The sequence below is a fragment of the Camelina sativa genome, chromosome 7, assembly GCF_000633955.1.
Source record: "Camelina sativa cultivar DH55 chromosome 7, Cs, whole genome shotgun sequence".
In the NCBI taxonomy this organism is placed as follows: domain Eukaryota; kingdom Viridiplantae; phylum Streptophyta; class Magnoliopsida; order Brassicales; family Brassicaceae; genus Camelina; species Camelina sativa.
The window spans coordinates 26,760,281-26,783,377 of NC_025691.1; the positions used below are offsets into that span (position 1 = coordinate 26,760,281).

At 33.0% G+C, this 23,097-nt stretch overlaps 5 protein-coding genes across 5 annotated transcripts in view; 2 read left to right on the top strand and 3 right to left on the bottom strand.

Annotated features, from left to right (window-relative positions):
- The window catches only part of LOC104702780 (homeobox-leucine zipper protein ATHB-6), a 2,127-nt gene extending 1,375 nt beyond the window's left edge, over positions 1-752 (bottom strand). The window contains exons 1-2 of the mRNA XM_010418700.2: positions 488-752; positions 12-394 (exon numbers count right to left, since the gene is read on the bottom strand). Coding sequence (XP_010417002.1) covers positions 12-394; positions 488-557 — 453 coding nt within the window. The 5' untranslated portion in view covers positions 558-752. The remainder of the gene's footprint in view (positions 1-11; positions 395-487) is intronic.
- Positions 4,157-6,551, top strand: LOC104702781 (monofunctional riboflavin biosynthesis protein RIBA 2, chloroplastic). The gene is made up of 7 exons (XM_010418701.1): positions 4,157-4,305; positions 4,502-4,820; positions 4,904-5,125; positions 5,220-5,542; positions 5,643-5,772; positions 5,860-6,132; positions 6,224-6,551. The coding sequence occupies exons 1-7, from the start codon at positions 4,250-4,252 to the stop codon at positions 6,344-6,346; spliced, it is 1,446 nt and encodes a 481-aa protein (XP_010417003.1). The 5' UTR covers positions 4,157-4,249; the 3' UTR covers positions 6,347-6,551.
- On the bottom strand, positions 6,948-7,817 carry LOC104702782 (protein MIZU-KUSSEI 1-like). The gene has a single exon (XM_010418702.1). It carries the CDS (start codon positions 7,769-7,771, stop codon positions 7,055-7,057), a length of 717 nt encoding a protein of 238 aa, XP_010417004.1. The 5' UTR covers positions 7,772-7,817; the 3' UTR covers positions 6,948-7,054.
- Positions 14,640-15,399, bottom strand: LOC104702783 (classical arabinogalactan protein 2). The gene has a single exon (XM_010418703.2). It carries the CDS (start codon positions 15,382-15,384, stop codon positions 14,851-14,853), a length of 534 nt encoding a protein of 177 aa, XP_010417005.1. The 5' UTR covers positions 15,385-15,399; the 3' UTR covers positions 14,640-14,850.
- LOC104702785 (ATP-dependent 6-phosphofructokinase 5, chloroplastic) lies at positions 17,880-20,974 on the top strand. Its single transcript, XM_010418704.2, has 13 exons — positions 17,880-18,393; positions 18,478-18,565; positions 18,645-18,718; positions 18,800-18,911; positions 19,002-19,097; positions 19,214-19,315; positions 19,398-19,472; positions 19,580-19,720; positions 19,831-19,947; positions 20,038-20,142; positions 20,248-20,328; positions 20,475-20,603; positions 20,696-20,974. The coding sequence occupies exons 1-13, from the start codon at positions 18,068-18,070 to the stop codon at positions 20,861-20,863; spliced, it is 1,614 nt and encodes a 537-aa protein (XP_010417006.1). The 5' UTR covers positions 17,880-18,067; the 3' UTR covers positions 20,864-20,974.

Genomic DNA, 23,097 nt, shown 5'->3' on the forward strand with positions numbered 1-23,097 from the left:
TTTTTTTGTACCTCTTGGAGGAGTGATTCATTGTCACGGCGGAGAGAATCAAAGTTAAGGCGGAGAGAATCGTATTGGTTTTTAAGAACACCGTAATCTTTCTCAAGCTGTTTTGTCTTCCAGCGAGCACGACGGTTCTGAAACCAAACAGCAACTTGACGAGGTTGAAGACCAAGTTCTTGAGCTAACTTAACTTTTCTCTCAGGCTCAAGCTTATTCTCCAACTCAAAATTCTTCTCCAAGGCTTTTACTTGGTTAATGCTTAACCTTCTCTTCTTCTCCGACATCCCCACGTGTCCTCTTTCCTCAACTATGGCTTCTTCTTCTTCCTCGTAACCTTCGAGAAGCATCGACTGAAACTCTCTCCCACCGTATCTTCTCGGACTCTGCTCATCTGCAGATTTCATTAAAAAAGAGTCAAAATTAGTAAATTTTTTAACGGAGAGATTTGTAATCAGAGATGGGAGTGGTAAAAACGAACAACAACCTGTGGAAGTGGTAGGACATAAAGAGATGAGACCACCCACTGAATCTGAGCTACTTAGTCTCTTCATCATCAACTTTTATTTTTATAAAAAAAATCTCAATTTTAATGCCTCAAAATGTTTTAGTACTTGGTGATCTTATCCCTTTCTCATCAAACTCACAAGAAAAGAGAAAACTTGGAAATGCACAGAGATTATTTATTAACAGAGGAGAGAGAGAGAGATTGGGGATAGTGCGTTTTCCATATGAACAAGGCTTTGTTTCACACTTTCTCTCAGTTTAAATAAACTCATAGCTTGGGTTAGAATGTAACCATGGTTAAGTAGATATTGTTGGGTTTTTTTTTTTTTTTTGTATATGAAATATTATTTTGTTTATTAATAAAAATAATACTGATGCAATTTGAGGGGGTCCACCGGCTATACCCAGTTACCTCCAGGTTTCTTCCGGTATCACTGGAACTCGTATGTGAGAAGTGAGATAAAAAGATAAACAAGGCATCACGGCTTACTCTAAATCAGCTCGGCTCAAGCTCTGCGTAGTAAGGAATCTTATACGATGCCGTAGAGATCTCGCTTCATGTTTTTTAAATCAGAATTCTTTTGTTAATCAACTGCTAAAACCAAGAATGATTTATGGGATAGAGAAGAGATATAGGACAAGAATTTTACAAACTCTGTTTTTGTCATAGTATTAGCATGGTAAATTGGTAATCTAATCAATACGCTTTTTCTTAAAAGCTGTGATAATTGGATTATTAGCTTATTTTAATTTTCTCTTAAGCACTTAAAAAAATTATAATTAAGGTATGGGGTGATGACTTTCGTGGCAATGCAAAATGAGACAAAGTGCTGTTGGCCCTCGGTGACAGCAACAAGAGTGAGTTTTTTCTTTTTTTCTTTTCTCCAAAACATATTTTAGGGTATTTTTCTTTTATATATCCGTTATTACTATAACCCATACCTATTGATGATATAATTAATTTGGTTTTCTTTATAAAATGTAAATTATATTATTATAGGTTAACCATCGTCTTAATTACAAACGAGACAATTTTTTAGACGATGTAACTAACATCATAAAAAAAAATATATATCCCTATTTCAGCGATGAAAATGCAACAAAATCTACAAGCTTTCTTCAATCCATCCTCCATGTATCATATACATAGAAACATACTACTAAAATCTTCGTAACAGTTTACAATAAACTGTGTTAGCAAATCTCACTTACTGTATATAACTATTTTACTAATATTTTATCAACATTTATTAATATGTTTAATCAAAAAGTTTACAACCTTTTTTCTTGTTCGTTTTGTATAAATAAATTGGACAAATTAAACGCAAAAGATCACTCAGTTTTCTATTCTGATAAAAAAATGCTTCTTTATAGTATATAACTAGGTAGATAAAAATAAACAAAATTGAAAACAAAACAAATGACTTCAATTTTCTATCTTATAAAAACCTCGAGAGTTGGAAAGTAGGGTTTATAGATTTGGTGATGAAATAAAAAAAAAATGTTTGTACAATAGAAACGTAAAAATAAACAACAAACGAGTCAAGAGGCAAACCTTATTATGTTTAGCCACCGACACATGATGATCTCAATGGGGATTTTATGTTTCCACCTAATATGACATCGTATTCAACTCCTTAAAAACGACGTCGTCTCCCCTCGTGCTTATCTATAAATGGAAAAGGGATAATGTCACGAAAACCATTTTGATGTTGAGTTGTGACACCAAAACCCACTTTCCTTCCTTCCTATACTTTTACAAGTTTTTTGTAAGGATACACACATTTTGGACGATTTTGCCCCTTTCCTCTTTCTCTCTTTTTTTTCTCTCTTTTTCTCTTCTTTTTTGTTGTTAACACTTTAACAAAGTAAAATATATTTATTTGTTATCATAAAACAAATTTTCTATTTATTTATATAAAATATGTTATGATTATATATTTTCTACATTTTAAGATACATATTGCTATATTTTTTATGAATTTTTAGATTATACAGTATCCATCAGTCGTTGAACATTTGTTCAATTATAAGTGGATAATCAATTGCAGTATTGTTAATAGATAGTTACTTGTGTTTATTCATACAAAATATACATACATAAATTTGGTTAGATCTTTATCCATAGCATATTATCCATAACACAACATAGACCAAATAAGTACAAAACCCTTTAATTCTAAATTTTAAATCCTAGAACATAAACCCTTGAACCTAAAACCAAAACTATTCACTTTAAAAAAAAACAAAGTTTAGTGGATAGAAAAACTATGGATAGGTCTCCATGGATTTACAAAGCATATCTAGACATTAAGCTGAAGAATAGCAGTTGAATGGTGGCTATGGATGTGATCATGTGGATATTTTTTTGTGGATACCAATGTAGACAGACCAAAGAATCATCATACAACATCCACACAATTAAACCCATAGACACCATGAGCTCCTGGCTTCAAAATTAACAACATTGATTTATTTAGAACATTGAATATATATCATGTGGATTAGTAGTTATGGATACTTATCTTATAATATCTTGCTCATTCTTTACATGAGCAGAAATTTGTCCAAGATAAATTAGCCACATAGATTTCTTTTAGCTAAATGTTTTTGTACTATTTTTCAGCTAGAAGTAGGTATATTAGAACTTAGAAGTGTCACTAGAAGCATACTACACAATAAACATGGTCATTATTAATCTCAAAGCCTATCCACCAAATTCTGACCACGTGGACAAGCAATCCAGATGAAATTTATTGACAAGTTTGTTGCATGTTCAAACATCACTATAGTTTAGCCACTTAGATGTCTTTTAGCCAAATGTTTTTGTACTATTTTTAAGCTAGAATTAGAGATATTAGAACTTAGAAGTGTCACTAGAAGCATACTACACAACAAACATGGTCATTATTAATCTCTAAGCCTATCCACCAAACTCTGACCACGTGGACAAGCAATCCAGATGAAATTTATTGACAAGTTTGTTGCATGTTCAAACATCACCATAGTTTAGGGTTTAGACTTTAGATGGTATATAGATTCAATGTCTATGTTTTGAGTTCAAGTTGTATTGTCTAAGGTTCAAGGTGTAGGATTTAGGGGTTAAGGTTAAAAGTTTAGGTTTAGGTATGTGGATGATGTGTCTATATTTTTAATTCATGGTTTAGGATTTAGGGTTCAAGGTGTATGGTTTAGGGTTTAGGATTTAAGATTTAGGGTATAAGGTTTACGTTTTTGGGCTTATATGGATTTAGTGTCTATGTGGTGTTAGGATTTAATATTTAGGGTATAAGGTTAACTTTTTTTTGTTTGTCAACAACTAAAGTTACTAAACTTAAAATTTAGTATGTTTATCACCAACTAAAGTTACTAAACTTAAAATTTAGTAATGAAAATAAAAATAAATGTTAAAGAAAAAAATATTAGAAAAGAAAGAGAAAAGTTAGAGAGAAATGAAAAGGAAAAAAAAAAGTAGAAATAGAAGGTTAGTTTAGTTAGAGGGTGTAAATTATAATTTGACATAAAAAAAGTATAGGGATAGTAGAAAGTGGGTGTAAATGTCAATACTTTAGGAGAAAGTGAGTGTGGGTATCATTTTCCCAATGGAAAAAATATCTCTATACAGTGATTCGCCACGTCATCAAAAATAAAAGATCAACGGCAACCAAAAAAAATAAAAAAACAGTGATTCTACTCTACGACTGCGGCGGTGGTGGTTCCGTTCGCTCTCGTACGTATCTCCATGAAAATGGCGTCGCTAACTCTCCGCTGCGACGCGACGCATCTCTTTCCTTTACGGTAATCAAATCAGAATTTGAAAATTAAGTTTAGTTATGGTTTCGAATTTTAGCGATAAGTTGAATCGTTCTTTCTTGTAAGCGTTTTGGATTTCAATTGGAACACTGTCGTCTCTATGTGTTTCTGAAATCGAATTGGAATTAGGTTTAGGTATTGATAATTGTGTTGTCCTCCTTGATTTTTGTTTTTTTTGCAGTGATGTTGTTGTTAAGGGAACAAAACTATCTAGAACGAGCTGGGTGTGTTCTAGGGTTGTATCAAAGAGGTTCAATGTTAGGATGAGAGTGGTATCTGAGGAAGGAGATGTATTCTCTACCTCTAAGAGTAATGGATCATCATCAATGGGGATTGAGTTGCAGCCGGATTTGGTTTCTTTTGGAACATTAGCTGCTGAAATGATTCCCACGACAATGGATTCTTCTGATGTTGTTGATGATGAAGAGTTCGATCTTGATCGACCTAATGATGGATTTGCGTCTATTTCTCAAGCTATTGAGGATGTTCGACAGGGCAAGGTTTGTGATGTGTAGTAGTGATAGTGTTGGCTTTTGAAGGAGAGGATCTTATGTGAAAGCTTTTGTTTTTTTTTTTTTTGCAGATGGTAGTTGTTGTAGATGATGAGGATAGAGAAAACGAAGGAGATTTGATAATGGCGGCATCGTTGGTAACACCTGAAGCTATGGCTTTTGTGGTTAAGCATGGGACTGGAATCGTGTGTGTGAGCATGAAAGGCGAAGACTTGGAGAGGTTAGAGCTTCCTTTGATGGTGACTCGAAAGGATAACGAGGAAAAACTCCGCACGGCCTTCACGGTTTCAGTGGTGAGTTAACACTATAGTATCTTTTCTAGTGTTGAAAAAACTACAGGACTCTTAGTGTCGGTATGAAAAACGAATGTTGGAAAATCTTTGTTAGGACGCCAAAAAAGGAACATCCACTGGTGTCTCAGCTCGTGATAGGGCACAAACAATATTGGCCCTTGCATCAAAAGATTCAAAACCTCAAGATTTCAATCGTCCTGGTCATATCTTTCCTTTGAGATACAGAGAAGGCGGTGTTCTCAAAAGAGCAGGGCATACAGAAGCCTCTGTTGACTTGACTGTGTTGGCCGGTTTAGAACCAGCATCTGTTTTATGTGAGATTGTAGATGATGATGGTTCCATGGCTAGATTACCAAGACTCCGCCGATTTGCTCAAGATAACGACTTGAAAATAATCTCCATCGCCGATTTAATCAGGTACAAACACTTTTGGAAATAAGTCTCATCTAACTCAACTCTCATTTACTGCAATTTTCAGATTGACACTTGATTTTCAATTGCAAACTTTATCTCGCAGATACCGAAGGAAAAGAGAGAGACTGGTAGAGTTTACTGCAGTTGCGCCTATACCGACAATGTGGGGACCCTTCAAAGCACATTGCTTCAAGTCATTGCTTGATGGAGTTGAGCACATTGCAATGGTCAAAGTAAAAAAATAAAAAATATAAACCCTATCTAAACTTCCTTGATCATTCCTTTCTTATAAGGTATAACCAAGTTTGATATGAAATCAGGGAGATATAGGAGATGGGAAGGATATTCTCGTGAGAGTACACGCGGAGTGTATCACGGATGATATATTCGGAAATAGCTCTGGTGGAAAACAGTTAGCTATTGCAATGAGACTGATTGAAGAAACTGGGAGAGGTGTTTTTGTCTACTTACGTGGTCCGGAAAGTAAAGGCATTGACCTAAGCCACAAGCCTCGTACGTACAACAGCAATTCAGATCAAGCCGAGGGTGTTTCATTCCCCGTTGCTTCACGGGAATACGGCATTGGAGCACAAGTAACAACAAAAAAATACATTGAATCTTTTTGATATTTACTGTTTTTATTTTAAAAATAAGCAAAAGATTGATCAAAGATTGGTGATGCAGATACTGAGGGATCTTGGAGTTAGAGAGATGAAGGTGATGACAAATAATCCAGCACATTACGTTGGTCTTAAAGGCTATGGTTTATCAATTTCTGGCAAGGTTCCACTCATTAGCCCGACCTAGTCCCTGAGTGTTTTTTTTTTAGTTGGTGAGAAATATGACCGTTGTTTGATCTCATTAAGGTACGACATGTGTTTGAATTTGTGAGTGACTTTAGTTTGTTGTTAGTTGTGTTTTGGTGCCTAAACCATGTGTTTTTGTTTTCTTCACCTCCATAATTGTCATTAGAATAATTTTAAATGGTATGTTCTAATTGACTTGAGAATTATTTTCTTAGTAATCAAGTGATAAATTAACATATATTGTCACTTACATTTGGATTTTATAATAAATATTATAGTCACGAAATAAATAATTGTTAGGGAATATTTATTTTGAAAGTCACACTTTTTGTTTTATCCTTTTTTTGTGTTCAACTACTTTCATTCTATCCTATTAAGTACATTACGAACATTTCTATATATCTATCTATTTTAGAGGAGTTATTCTCTCATTTTTGTCTTTGGATAGGAATTTTCTTTTTAAGAGAAGACCATTATATATGCAATACAGAAATGATGGTAACAAGATAAACAACTGAAACTCGAATCAGTGAACTGTCGAAATGGTATGTAAAGATTACATACAAAGCCAGAAGCTAAAGCCAAAAAGCTTTGAGCACGACTCAAAAAACAAGTTCTTTACTCTCGAACAAAGAAAAAAAACGGGGGAAAGAAACTTAAAAAAAAAAAACAGAACTCTTATATACGATCATCTTCACCGGTAATTGAATCAAACCGATGATGGGACGAAAAAGATACTGAGTTCTTGTCCGATGTTCCCAGCTGGATCAATCAAATGGAAAGCTTCAGATTCTTTCGAACCACTAACTCGTCTAAAGCTAGCTCTCAAATACATCAATTCATCATCAAACCGACCAAGTTCTTTCCCAGTCACAACTCCGGCTCCAACCACCACCTTACTCAGAGCATCTAACGCCGCCAAGTCATCCTTCGACGGACAGCGTTTTCTTGCATACCCTACTTTTTTCCCGTTACAATACATATTCCAAAATGGCGAGTCTTCTTCGTTGTTGCGTTCTAACACTATACGCAACGCTCCTCCTCTCATCTCCCGAGCTAAAACCGTGGTTGGAACGGCTAGCTCGAGAAGAAGATCGTTGTTAGTCGACTTTCTTGGTGATTGGATACAGAAGTTGATTTTTCCTTTACGGTATCCGAAGATTGTTCCTGTGACTGTGGAAGGAGACAGGGAAGAGGAGGAACGAAACGAGGACGTGCGTGATTTGATGTCGTTGTAGAGTTTCTTGCCTCTCAAGCTAGGGTTTTCTTGTTCGAGTTCTTGGACTAATGTGCAGTTGCAAGTTGGGATGAGAAGCTGAATGAATGATCGGAGGAGACGCCACGACCGAACTTGTTTCTGGCAGTCTACGGTGGTAACCACCGTTGATTGAAACTCCATTGGAGCTGTGACTTTGGCCGTTGACATTGTGAATGCTTTTGATGAAGCAAGAAAAAGAAGAACCAAGATGAAGAAGAAGAAGAAGGAGAAGCTTGAGGATTTGGTGTTGAAGTGTTAAAGGGTTTAAATAGGGAGACAGAGAAGGGGTTTACGTACGAGTACCTTTATTTAGTATATTACTATATAATTGTTTAAAAAAATCGATTTTGGTTTTATGTTTGGGTAATGAGAGGCAATTTATGAGCTCTGATTTGTAAAGTATGATTCGTGTTGGGTTTTTGTCACTCACCCTAAAAGATTCTTTCGGAATAGGTGGAACTACTATTTAGTATTTTGTATTTTTATTATTGCAATAAAGCATATGAAACTTATATGTTAAAATAATTGGGGTTTCTCTGACCTTGAATAATTGTTCGACATCTTTTTGCAGGATTTGTTTTCACTCGTATAATTATTCACTTTCTAGGAGGAGTAGTATCAACTATACAAAGATGAAAGAGGTAATTCTTCTTAGTATAAATTGCGTTCATGATGGACTTTTCACCAGTATTAACATTGCCATAACTTTTATAACAAAAATGATGGGACTTGATCAAGTATATAAGACCAAGACTTTACTTTGGTTATAAAAGTTATGGTGAATTAAAATCCAAATTGAATAGTACAGGAGAGATTTTAATTCAAGATACGATCATGATAGATCTTCAATATGCTCAACATAAAAAGTGATATAAAATCAGTGGAATGTAGGAAATGGAACTTCTATATTTAGGGTTCTAACTCATTTAAACATATGAGATGCAGTTTTGGGTGTGCGAATTTGCAAGTTTTAAGGTTATCAAACGATTTAGACAACTTTTATATTATTGAATTTAGTTAAAATTACATATGTATTTTAAGAACATCTCTGACCTTGTATTTCGCTATTTTTTTTTTCTTTAAAATAGAACAAGCATAAATGAACAGTTTGGAGTTGCTCATTTAGGAGTTGGAAACAGAGATTTCCAAATTTTAGTTAGAGTTGCAAAAAAAATTGTAACAAATGTATTCATGGTACTGTTACTTGCCACCACCATAAAAGGAAAAAAAGGTTTTGGTTTGAACTTTGAAACGATTTAAACTGTTATGAAACCATTCGAGTCAGATGAGTGGAAAACACCACAGTCTACATAGTGTTTAGATAGTGTTTCTGTGTTCACAGATGATTGCCCATTAAAGGATTTAACAAGACAGTTCAATAGTATGTTTTTAATGTTTGTTAGTATTAGACCGTTCAATAGTAACTTTATGATATAGTTAATTCAGACTTCAGAGTGAAATAAATAATGGTAATTATCCGTAGAACTGTAGACACACACGTATGACTACTAAACTATTATTATGATAAAATGCATATTTCGACCACATGTATCGAACTACGGGTGACGTTGGATTATAAATTTAATATTAAAAATAAAAAAGAGAACAATTTATGTAATCCAAAAAAATACAGATTGGATGAAATTATTCTCTAATAATAATAGAACATTCCCGCTTTTTGCCTTTTTACCTGCTAAAAATCATTTAAAGAAAACAAACTTTACATATATAATAATGAAAAAACACATAATATGTCGTATATTATATGATCCGTACGACAGAAAGAGTTGTATAATTCAATAAATGATAAGACCATTAGATCTCTACCACTTCCATTTAGACTCCAAACCTGAGTTTTAATTAAATCTTATTGTACATATTGGAAATATTAACATTGAGCACTTAACACTTCACATACAATTTCTAATAATATTCTTCATTCTCTCGATTACGAGATTCCTCGTTATACAGCTCGTGCCTGTTATTTCACTATAATCTTTGTTCTCAACATATATAAAGATTCCATTTTAACTAAAAAAGAATATTTATATATTATCAAACACTTCTTGGCTTTTTTTTTTTTTTTTTTTTTTTTNCCTTTAATTTCCATTCAAGTCCAAGGGTTGGAATCATGCAAGTAGTGCCTCCTAACACCTACAGAAAAGACAGACATTACACACCTTACAAAGCATTACTAATGAAAAACTCCAAACCATGTAACCAAGAGAGGGACAATCCGTTGCTTGGTTACTCCAAACCAAGTAACTCCAAACCTCTTGGCTTTTCCAATTTCAATTACTCTAGGTTCATCAATTATGAAGTTTGTTGATTCTAAAACAAAAAGAAGAGAGAAGAAACAAAACCAAGCATGAACTATGGCCCTAGATATTTTTTTTTCCTTTTCTTTTGGCCCTCTTCGTTTCTCTTATAAAATCAGTAAGTTAACAAAAACTAAAGAAGAAAAGCAAGAAATGAGCTTTTATAAATCTTTTTCGAAATAAAAAGAAAAAGAGCTTTGATTTATATATTAAAATTTACAACAACAACCGAAAAAAGTGCATTTGGGTCCAAATCTAACGAAAGGGAAAACTAGTTTATTATGGTGTCTAAGGCTAGCCTGGTTTCTCCACTCATGTCTTTTTGGCATTTTCCCTCCACTTTTAGTTTGTTCTACTTGCGTATATGTATGTGCTCCATGTTAGGCATATTCAAAACCCTTTTTATTATAAATTTGATATGTCACCTTTTAGTTTCGTGTAATAATTATATTGATATAGCTAGCATTTTAGAAATATCTTAACAATTCACCGTACCAGAAGGGAAACTACGGTCTATAGTAGTAATACAAATCGAAGAATTTCTAATTAAGCACCAAATTCAACTCTACTTCATATATATATATATATGTATGATTTCTATGATAAGAAATTTTTGACTGAAGCCCATACTAATTTCTATGGAAGAATTGGATATTCTTGCCATTTAAATTATCTATAATGATCAACGACTATTGAAAATATCGTAATGTCATATTGTCATCATAACACTAAACCGCAAAAATACAAACTAATATTTCACATCGTCATATTTCACATCATTCTATAGAAAACTCGAGATTATGGATTGATGTGAAATTATAGAAAACTCGAGTTTGCATTTCCATAACAAACTCCTACTCTCTCAAAAGTTTAAAATTCTAGTACATTTTTGCTATGTTTGGCCAACCAAAGCCTACACAACCAACTCGACCCCTTATTTTTTTTTTAATAGATCTACAACCAACTCGATCCCTTATCTAAATTGACTCACGAATACATATGACTACTAGAATCTTTGATTTTTTTTTTTTTTTGAAAGTTTATGATATATCATGCATCAACGGTCTGCTGGGGTAAAAAATAATTCACAAACTTGCCGACACATCCAGTGGCAAGAACGAACAGTTTCAGTTCTCCATAAATTATGTTTATGTTGTTGTACATATGCATGGTCATATAATGGTAACATTTTCATCCGGAATTTCGTGTGTACCAAGCACCTAACCTAAAAAGATGGATGTAAATCACCTACCAAAGTAGATAGTAAATTCAAAGTTACATACATAGTGAAAATTAAATCTTATTCGTTTGAGAACTACATTATATATATCGTTCTTTAATTTTAGTTTCATGAGTTGTTTCTTTTCTCTATAATTCCTAAGAAGGATAGAGAGAGGAAATATGGAAGTGTGACATCCCATTGTCTGAACTTTTGGTCGGTCATTCCATTGGCAAACTTAGCTGTTCTTGTTCCTTGCCTTTTTATTCATTCAATCATCAAGGCTTTTGTAACATTATATTCCCTTTTAGACTAATAATTTACATCCCGAATACTCTACATGGTTCATATTTGAGGAAACTTCGGTCAAGGAGCTTATAATAAACCTTCATAACATCCTCACTTACAAAATCTATGCAACGTAAATAATTCATGGGCTAACAATCTTTTGTGGCGGCTGTATACTTATTTTCTCGTTTACCATGTCATATAAATAATTTAAATAAATAAAATGATATCAAACAAAAAAATCTCATAATAATATAATATGAATGAAAAAAGATTCTCACATGTAGCAGTAAAATATAAAATGTGAAAATAGACCAGATTAACACAAATTTGGGAAAATATTGATCGATTGACACCCTCCCTTAGGGGAAAATTAGAATGACACAATATTGTGTTTAAATTACCAAAACCCCAATCAAAAATAAAATAGAAAATAAAAATTAAGTAATAAAATAAGAATAAAATCTCTTCAATTTAAACTTTAGAACCCAACAATTGGTTTTTTTTTAAACAACTAAACCTTTGTTTAAATCCACATTGGAGAGAAGGAAGAAGGCATGATTAAATCCACATTGGAGAGAAGGAAGAAGCAATCTATGGAAAAATAAGATGAATCCAAAAAAAAAAAATTGGAGTCGATTTTGGGGGAGGCACGAAATAAACACGAAACAATAAGGTAAACCCTAGATTCTCGTCATATATGTCAACTACTTAAAAAGTCTGTCGCTTAACCGTAAAGAAAATCTGTCGCAAAACACACTAATAAATCTGTCATTACCCTGAAAAAAAATTGTTATCAAGCAATAATATAAGAAAAAATGTCATTAACCTCCAAAATAATTAATCTGTCATTACAGATAACAAATCTGCTGTCACTATATTAACAAAAAAAATCTGTTATTATTGTATTCATATATAATAAATCTGTTATTAAGCAGCAGATTTTATAGTAGAAAAAAAAACAAAACTGTCATAACAGAAGAAAATCTGCCACAACGTATAGTGTGAATGTAGGTCAATATAGCAATTTTAAAAAGACTTTAGAAAATTTGTTATCAAACAACAGATTTGTTCTTCGATCCAAAAATCAGTCATAACTAAAAAAAATCTGTTACCAATAGATGTCAAACTAGTAATTATTTTTTCGTTTATAAATCTGTCACAATGTGACAGATTTTTGAAGGAAAAAAAAACTGTTACAACAAACAAAAAAAATCTGCCACAAAATTCCTAAAAATTTGTCTAAAATAATAAAAATCTGTCATACTTTATAAATAAGTCTGTCGCGTTAAAAAAATCTGCTGTTCAAAAAAAATATGTCGTTACATACTTCAAATAAATCTGCCGTAAAAAACAAATCTACCGTCAAACTTTTCAAATTAATCTGCCATCCAAAATAAGTCTGCCAAAAAAAATTTGCCATGGACAAAATAATCTGCCACTTACAAAATAATCTGTCATTACTTGTTTGGCAGACTTTTATTATAAAAAAAAAAAAAAAAATGAAATTGCAGGAATTTTTAACCAAGGATAATATTGACTTTTTCCTAACAAAACAAAAAAAAAAGTATTTTAGGTATAAAAATAACCCAACTAATCTAGCAATTAACTGTTCAATTTGCGTCAAACTAGAATTTTCACAAAAAAAAAAAAATCCTAAATATTTATGAAACTTTCCTAAATCAGTAAAATTTAGGGAAGGTGACTAAAAGTAAGTTACGTGGACGTTGATATAGAGAGAGATAGAACTGAGATGTGTGTCGCCTTTTCCTTATTGCGATTCAAATGTTTAATGAAAACCTTAAAATCCAAAATATGTGAGAGTTCTCTTTTTTGAAGCCCATTTAGTGAATAACGATGGGTTATAATGTTGGTTGACGAATAGAAGAAATCGAATCACAAAATACCACAAATATTATAAAATTGCCATCCACAATTGAACACTAGGTAGGCATGTCTTTGTCTAAAGCTTGAGTAAATGACACTAATTCTAAGAGGATGCATTGAGAAATTGTGCATTTCGAAAGAAGGACGGCGGCCCTTGATTTCAGATCTTTTTAATTTTAAAAAGAGTTTAACTATTGTATGCTAGTCGAATAGTTATGGGCCTTATGGCATGTAAATCGTAATACAAACTCTTTGTTTGCCTATGTATTGAAGGAAAATATCTTACTAGAATTCAGTAAAAAGCCTAGCATCTATAAGTCCAAGATTATGGTTGACAAGGATCTTCAAAGAAAAACTAGCTCGGGAATATATCATATACATATAACTTTGAATTTCGTAATTCGTATCGTACCTATCATGTGTGAAATGAATGAGTTTGATTTTTTTTTTTTTTTTTTTTTAACAAAATTAAGAAGAATTGGCAGGAATAATCAAGAAATAGATCAAAATTAACTAAGTAACTATTCTAACTATATATCTAATATATTATCGGTATAATATACAATATATACTAATTTGTCTTTACTATATGCATCTCTACTACCACAAACCATCTCCTTTCTGTTATTTAACAACCACTTCCTACTATCATCACACCACTTCCGGCCACCGTACCATCGTTGGCGACCACCGTCGGAGTACTACCGCCGGAGTACCATCGTCAGCGACCAACTCAGACAACCACCTCTGTCGGCCACTTCCAGTAACAATCTCCGCCAGAGACCACCATCAGAGTACTACCACCGATGACTACCTCTGCCGGCCACCTCCGCCAGTCAGCTCCGATGATTATCTCCGACAGCCAGTTCCGGCGATCACCTCTCCCGGCCATTTCCGCCGGCAACCTCCACCAGCTACTATTACTACCATCAACCACCACACAATCAACACTAATATGATAATTTTCTCTACCCCTAATCCTAATTTTCTAATTTTTTCAAATAGTTAGCTATTTACTACATTAGTTTTTTTTGTTTTGGTCAGTGAGCAAATTCACCCCAAAATTAACCTTTCTTTTTAAGTTTTAACGCTTGAAGCATATGTTTGGTAAACCTTGCACAAATATAAATATGTCAATATCGACCCGACCCAAAATCTGCAATTCTCGTATTTTCCAACGAAGACCAAACTTGTCTAATTAGGATTACGTGGAAGGGATCGATCGAATCTTGGACATGTTTTACATGGAAGGGCCGGCTTGCTTACAACGATCCATCTACGCTCTTAATATGTTTTACATGATCAAGACATGAAACAAAGAACGTGAATTTAAAAGAATTATTTTAATTTATAAAAATAGAATTACATCATATCGTCACTATGTTCATCTCAGCCCCCAACCAAATTATACACGTCAAAAGAATAACAATAGTAAAAAAAAAAAGAACAAAAATATATGAACGAGAAGACGTGATTACAATAAAACAGTGATAGAAAGCAGAGGATCGAAATCCACCAAACTCATCAAAAGGTCTCTAAGCCAAAACGACAGCGTACAAAGCTCCGGCAACAGCTGTTCCCACAAGGAAAGCTTTGTTAGCCCACGCGACACTTGGCGCATCAGCGGCACCGTCTGGTCCTGGAGCTGGGGACGAACTCGGAGTTAATCCAGAGGGGCCAGGAGCAGGAGCATCGGTCTGAGGGGGAGAAGCAACTGGAGATGTTGTTGGAGCGGTGGTTGGAGCGACGGTTGGAGCTGGAGTTGGCTCGTTAACTGGAACCGGAGGTGAAGCAACTGGCGAAGGTGTTTCAGCAGTCATCGGAGGAAGAGCCGTGGGTGGAGGAGTAGTAACGGTGGTTGGTGCTGGAGCCGGAGCTTGAGCGAGACATGAAGTGGCCAAGAGACCAAGAAAGATCAATGCTTGCATTGCCTTAGAATTCATCTTTAGATTCTCTCTTCTTTGTCTGAAACTTGAAACTCTCTGTTTGATGTTTAAACTCTTGTTCTTGTCTTTGTTTTTGTTGATGGTGTGGAACAATGAGAGGAAGAGACTTCTATATATACCCATGGTTGGGTTAATTAATTATTGTGATGTGACACTTAATCATGCGTACCACATTCATAAATACAACATGGCTTAGCTTGACATTGGCGGTTTTTAAAAATAATTGCCGTCTCCTTTTTTTTTTTTAACTTGACGTGTTTGAGTTTTTGAAGTTTTCTTGAAGATTCATCTACGTTGAGGAACACCAAACGGATGGACAGAGCTCTGACACGTTAGTTTTCTTAGCGAGCTTTTTTCTTAGATCCGTTTATACTAACACGTGTCTTGTTTAGATAGGTTATTAAGTATCATTTGACTATTAACCGCGTTACGATGCCAGCTTAATTATTAACACGATTTTGACTAAATATGGTTTCACTGACATGACGCGTTACTAGTAGATATTAAATCTGTTATCCCAAAAAAAAAAGTGTAATTGTTTTCGTACAAAAGTTTTCAACTGTTAAAACTGAGTATTATAATCGTTTCAGTTGAAAAAACTTAATTTTAAATAATTCGTTATCATATGTTGTCTAGACTGTATTCTGTACGTATAATACAAGTGGATGCTGGCAAAAAGCTGGCAAATATTTTCGTAATTTAGTTAATAAATTATATAAAAAATACTGTACATTTTAGTTGCAATATATTCTTAGTGACAGATTAATCTGGTTGTCTTTAACAAAAAAGAAGAAAAAAAAAACTTAGCAATGAAACAGTCAAGCAACGCGCATTTGCATTATATTCTACAGCTATCTAATCATTATCACGGTGTGAATATAATTCCTTGATTATCATTTTCAATAAGAGTCATACCTACCAATTATTTATATCCTTTGTTAATTAAAAAATTGTTAGACTTTTGCTTTGAGCCTTTGACCTCTATATGCGATTATGCATTGTACATCTTCATCTATATAAGAGAATTATAATTTGGAACCATTCTTTTTCCTGCCAGCTTTTTTTTTTTTTTTTCTTTCCTGCCAGCTTTGACCTATATAATATTTTTTTAATTGCCAAAAGGAAATTTTAAATAACTTGATTTGTAGAAGCAGTTTGGACGAGGCCCTTGGTACTTTGGTAGGCCTCTCTTTGTAGCATTTCGTGGATGTGGTCTAAGTGTCTAACCTTAACTTTTTTTTTAGTGTTATCTTATCAAAGCCCAAAGTAGGTTTGTATTATTTTCACTTGCATGCAAATTGTTCAAATAGTATGTACAAAGTGAAATATTAAAAACTTATGGAGCAAAGTCGTAGATACTAAACATTATGGAAAAAATCTGTAAATACTGAAAGTTATGGGGTTATATCCTAAATATCAAACGTCAAGAGGATAATATCAATTATGGGGAAATTTGTAAATATTAAAAGGTATGGGGCAGACTCGTAAATGCCAAACTTTTTGGGAAATTTGTAAATACTGAAAGTGGTGGATTAAAATGTAAATATTGTTAGAGATTGAATCTTCTGATTAAATCCTACAACAAAGAAAGCTTCAAGTGAGGAGAAGAAGAACGTAGTAAAGCAAAGAAAGCGAAGAACAAGAAGAAGTTGTCGTGTGACCAAAGTAGAAAAAAGAATCAACGATACAAAGAGAAAAAGAAATAAGTCAACAAGAGAGAAGTGGACTTGTGTTCTGTAATAAAGCTATTGGGCTGTAATTGTATTAGGCCTACAAATATTAGTTGGTTGGTTAACTATAGTAATTAGGTTAATAATAAAACCTAAGTATAAAAGTATTGTAATGGTGTAAGATAACATTATCCAAATTTAACAATGTAGTCTTTGGAGTAAAACCGCTTCTTGTCTCATCTCTAACAAACAAAACAAATCTGAGAGATAGAGAGAGCAAGACATCTAATCTAAGAGAGGTTAGAAGTAAGAATTTCAACAAATATCATACGTTGTGGGGCAATTTGTAAATAAATAAACTTGTGAGAAAATTTTACTTATTTAAAGTTGTGGGGCAAATTGTAAATATATTAAATTTTGGGTGCAACTTCGTAAATATTAATATTTTTTTTTCAAATGAAAAGTTACATATCAAATATTTTTAGATAACAAAAATCATGGAACCTTTTGTAAATATCGAAAGTTGTGGGGTGATTGCGTTAAAACCAAAATTTATCAGCTAAATAGATTAAAAATAGACAGGACTGTATTGTGTTAAGTTTTAATTTTGAGCTAGAAAGGGGTTTTTAGATTAAAGTGACAGTGAATTGTGATGTTTATAAAAAGTCAAATATCCGACTCCTTTTTGACTTTCTTCAAACAATAAGAATCAAAATCAAATTTTCATTTTTTTTCTTATCGTCGAATCAGATTCAAAAAATTCAGTTACAAGGGCATCAGATTAGGATTTATTCCCAACAAAAGTTCGAAATTTAATTGCACATATATTCGGAAAAAAATAAATCATATAAAGAAGTTATAATTAAAAGAAAAAAAAATCAGCAAATAAGATTCTGATATTATATATTTTTATTTTAAAGGGCATGAAAAAATTGCAGACAAAATTTAGTTAAGATTTTGTTTCGTACTTCTTCTTCGTTAACTCAAAGAGTCAAAAAAGTACACTGTAAAGAGATCTAAACAACAGCTGTTGTGTTTTTTTTTTTTTTTGTAAAAATTGTCGAAAACTCCCTCCAAAATAAGTTGACTGAGAAAACTAAGCAGAAAGATCTGATCGGAATCTTCCTTCCGCCGCCATGGAGGCTCTTTCTCAGGCGATCACTCCCCCCGGGATCTCCTTTCCTTACAAGACTAATTCTTCCTCTCACGTTCCTTCTCATGGACTCACCTCTCTAATCCTCCGGAAAACTAGATCTCCGGCGAATCCCTCGCCTCGAATCTCTCATACCTCGTTGGTTCGAGCCTCCGCGGTTCAAAACACCAAAACCTCGATCGATCTCAGCGATCCGGACTGGAAATCAAAGTACGAGAGAGATTTCGAGCAACGATTCAGCATCCCTCACATCACTGATGTCTTGCCAGATGCTGAAGCTATTCGTTCCACGTTTTGTCTCAAGATGAGGTTAGATTGGATTAGAGATTCTTGGAGGGTTTTTGGAAAAATCTCAAATTCGAAAGTTTTGATTTTTTTATTATTGTTGGTTAGGTCTCCGACGGAAGATTTCGTAGGTGGTTACCCTTCTGATGAAGAGTGGCATGGATACATTAATAACAATGATAGAGTTCTTCTCAAGGTTCTCTTTTTAGTTTCTTTTTTTCTTTGTTTTTTGTTTAGTGAAATTAGAGTGAGATTTGTGATTTGGGGAATTATAGGTTATTAGTTACTCTTCACCTACTTCTGCTGGAGCAGAGTGTATTGATCCTGACTGTTCTTGGGTTGAGCAATGGTAAACAATTTTTAGAGTTTGGATCTGTGGTTCTTTTTTTTTTCTTTGTGTTTATGACTGTGTGATGGGATCATTCATTAGGATTCACCGAGCTGGGCCGAGGGAGAAGATATACTTTAAACCGGAAGAAGTGAAAGCTGCTATTATCACTTGTGGTGGGCTTTGTCCTGGTCTCAATGATGTCATTAGACATGTGAGTTTTTTGTGTCTTGAACCTTGGCATTATAGAGACAGTGTCTATGTGTGTTTGTGTGAAGTCCCTACTAAAGCCTTTCCATTGCAGATTGTCATCACTCTTGAGATTTATGGTGTTAAGAACATTGTGGGGATTCCTTTTGGTTATCGAGGTTTCTCTGATAAAGATCTAACTGAAATGCCGGTATATTATTGATTTGTCTTCTTCAAACAATCAACACACTTGTTTCTCTTCTTTTGTTTATATATGTATATATATATATATATATATATATATTTTCATTTGCTCTTGATTTTTAGTTATCAAGGAAAGTGGTTCAGAATATTCATCTATCTGGAGGAAGCTTGCTTGGCGTTTCACGTGGAGGGCCGAGTGTTAGTGAAATTGTTGACAGCTTAGAGGTATTATTATTATTTGGTGGCTATTCAATCCTTAGGGGAACTTTCTTAGTACAAAAGATTCTGAATTCTGACTTTTACTTAGGAGAGAGGAATCAACATGCTTTTCGTGCTGGGTGGAAATGGAACTCATGCTGGCGCCAACGCTATACACAATGAGGTTTGTTACCCTAACACTTGATGTTAACTGTTCTTCTTGGTGAAGATAGTTTTACCTAATAGTTTGTCCATTATGATTTACCATTCTCTCTTGCTTTTCATTCTCAGTGCCGCAAAAGAAAGATGAAAGTAGCTGTAGTTGGTGTTCCAAAAACCATTGACAATGATATTTTACATATGGATAAAACTTTTGGGTTTGATACTGCTGTTGAAGAAGCACAACGAGCAATAAACTCTGCCTACATTGAGGTAACACTTTTATGAACTCGTATTTAGGATAATCACTAACATGTCTCTTTGCTTTAAGTACTTAAGCATTGATATTCATGTTTTTTTCCAATATGGTCTTTGTATATCAGGCACATAGTGCTTATCATGGCATTGGCGTTGTAAAACTGATGGGTCGTAACAGTGGTTTCATTGCAATGCAAGCCTCTTTAGCAAGTGGACAAGTTGACATCTGTTTGATTCCTGAGGTACTTCTAAACTTATGCTATTGTGTTCAATTTCCAAAACATGGTTGATGAGCTTGCTCTAAGAGATCCTTTCCATCTCCTTCATTCAAGGTTCCCTTCAATCTTCATGGGCCTAATGGTGTACTGAAGCATTTGAAGTACCTTATTGAAACAAAAGGCTCTGCTGTGATATGTGTAGCAGAAGGAGCTGGACAGGTAACTATGATCATACAATCGCATTTCTTTTTTTATAATCCAATTGAGTTTTCATTCCAGAAGTTATATATTTTCCTGCTTACGTTTATTGGCATTTTGTTTTAGAATTTCCTTGAGAAAACTAATGCCAAAGATGCATCTGGAAACACAGTACTCGGTGATTTCGGTGTGTATATTCAACAAGAGGTTAGATATAAAGCAAAGATTGGTTGATATATCTCATAATGAGTTTATGTCTTAGATTCAATTTCAATGATGTGTAGAGTTAAATCTTACTCCCTTAGTAAAAAATTTAAACTCTATCTTCTTCTTTTTTGTTTGGTTAATAATAGACAAAGAAGTATTTCAAAGAATCAAGTATTCCAATAGATGTGAAGTACATTGATCCAACATACATGATTCGCGCTGTCCGTGCAAATGCCTCAGATGGTATCCTCTGCACCGTTCTTGGACAAAACGCTGTAAGTCACTCTCTTTAGTATAGAAACTCAAAAAGGTTCCAATATGTTAACTTCATTGAAGTTGTTAAGCTTATGGTTTTTATAAAAAACAGGTTCATGGTGCATTTGCTGGATACAGCGGAATCACGGTAGGCATAATCAACACTCACTATGCTTATTTGCCAATCCCTGAGGTAATTGCATATCCAAAATCAGTCGATCCCAACAGTCGAATGTGGCATCGTTGCTTGACATCAACGGGTCAACCTGATTTCATCTGAGAATTCTTGTTCAATCACGAAACGAACTGATAAAAAAAATAAGCCTCGAAATGTATATAATACAGTATTCTTGGTCCCTTGTTATGATGTAACAAATCATATTATTATCTATTTACTTTTTTTGGTAGGAAAGATGTTGAAACAGTGAAGCTAGTTAAAAGAGCAGTGGTTTAATAATAATTTAATTTTATCATTTACCAAACTTGTAGAATTACTTTTTGGACCAGCTTTTGTTTACTTTTTTACTTGTTCTTTGTCTCTTCCTTCAACTTTCTCTCCTGAATCTCTCTGTTCACTTCTCTTTTACTTCAGATGAAAACTAGAGAACCAATTGTACTATTGCATTGTGGTCCTTAACTTCTATGATCTTTCAATTTTAACCTGTTTTTAAGTAATTGGTCCCTTTGTTTTTTTGTTCTTTGTTTTTCCTTTAGAATTAGAATCTTCATTGAAAAAAAAAAAAGGATAGAGTTTAAATGCAAATGCTAGCACCCCAATGTAACATAGAGACAATGATGATTTTCTACATAATTTATGTAATTTAAAATCTTTTCATTTACTACTCAAGATGTTGAGATTGTGTATATAAGATTTTAAAGATTGAAAATTTATACAGCTTTCTTTTCCCCAGAATATATATTGAAATCTCCATTTCTGAATATAATTTTACGCTCAGTTTTCTCTTTTCATAAAAATTCAAAGTCGTTTCACCTGATGTAATTAATTATTTTTGCTGAGTACTAAATTTAACATCCTAACAAAAAGAATAAGTATAATTGAGAAGCACGAAAGTGAGGGCTAAGGAGTAGCAAAAAGAAGGATGAAAATCTGTGAAGTTAGCAGTAAGTTCGAAAGGTTCCCACACTTTTTACTTTTTAGATTTTGACCCTTGTTCTTTTCTTCTACACTTTTTCCCACCATTTTACCTTTTCTCGTTTGAGCTAGCTTTTCTTGTTTGGCATAATTTAAAATGTTTAAGAATAATTTTAAATCATTATACAGTTTAGAGAATCTTAAATCTGCAAGTGTGGTTGATCAAAAAGTTGATGAGATTAGATTACATTAGAATTTACATTATAATAAGAATAAAATAGTAATAGTAATAAGAATTTAGTAATTTACCGTTACGTGTGTAATTAATGTTTCGCGAGAACCAAAATCCTTCCTGTTTACATTAATTAGAGATCTAATCTAAACAAATGGTAAGTTCCTTTGTAATCCTTAAACTTGACATAAATAAATACTGTATGGCTTAAACGTGTAGTTTTATATCTTATCTTGTATTTTTTAAAATAAAGATCAAAGAATTACAAGTTATCATGGATTCCATTTCCATAATATAAGCTGACGAAAATTCACTATTAGATAATGATAAGACAAAGTACACACTACACAGTGTCTAATTGTTTTGAGAATATTAAACAAAAATTGCAAATCAGGAAATAGTTAGTTAATTTTTTAGTGAGAAAAGGAACAGGCATGCCGCATGCAACAACTTACACATACAGTCGAGCTTATAATATTGGAATAAAGTTTTTTATAGATATTACCGAAATGTATAATTATTCCGAACACTAAAGTTAAATTATTCCGAACACTAAAGTTAAAGTTGTGTCTGAAAATCACGATGTCAAACTAGATTCGATTCCGTTACTGGAATAAAACCCAAAAACAATTATTGTGCTATAATTTGATTTGAAATTCTATGTTAAATAATATCCATATATATTTGGTACTCATGAGATCTTTATTAACTTTACTATATTATTAGTCACTGAAGAATTTTAATAGTAGTAATTGTTTGAAATCTTATATCAGTAGTAATTAGTTTTTGACCACTGGTTAAATAAGCTTAGAAATAATTATTATATATTCAAAAATATAATATTCTCTATTTAATTTACTTGTTGTTTTAGAACTTAAATTTTGTTTCATAATAGTTATCGTTTTAGATTTTTAATGTAAATATTTAATGAATATTCCAGTTTTTTTTTTACTATTTTAATGTTTTGACGGATGAAAAAATTATAAAATATATTTATAAAAAGTAAAACAAAAATTTAATAATTTTATTAATTTGTGTGAGAAATCTTAAATGACAAGTAATAAAAACGGAAGAAATATACACTCAAATGACCTTTTTCTATTTATAGCTAAACCATATAAATAAAAAAAATCAATTTAGATATATATATATATATATATATATATATATATATATATATATTGACAAA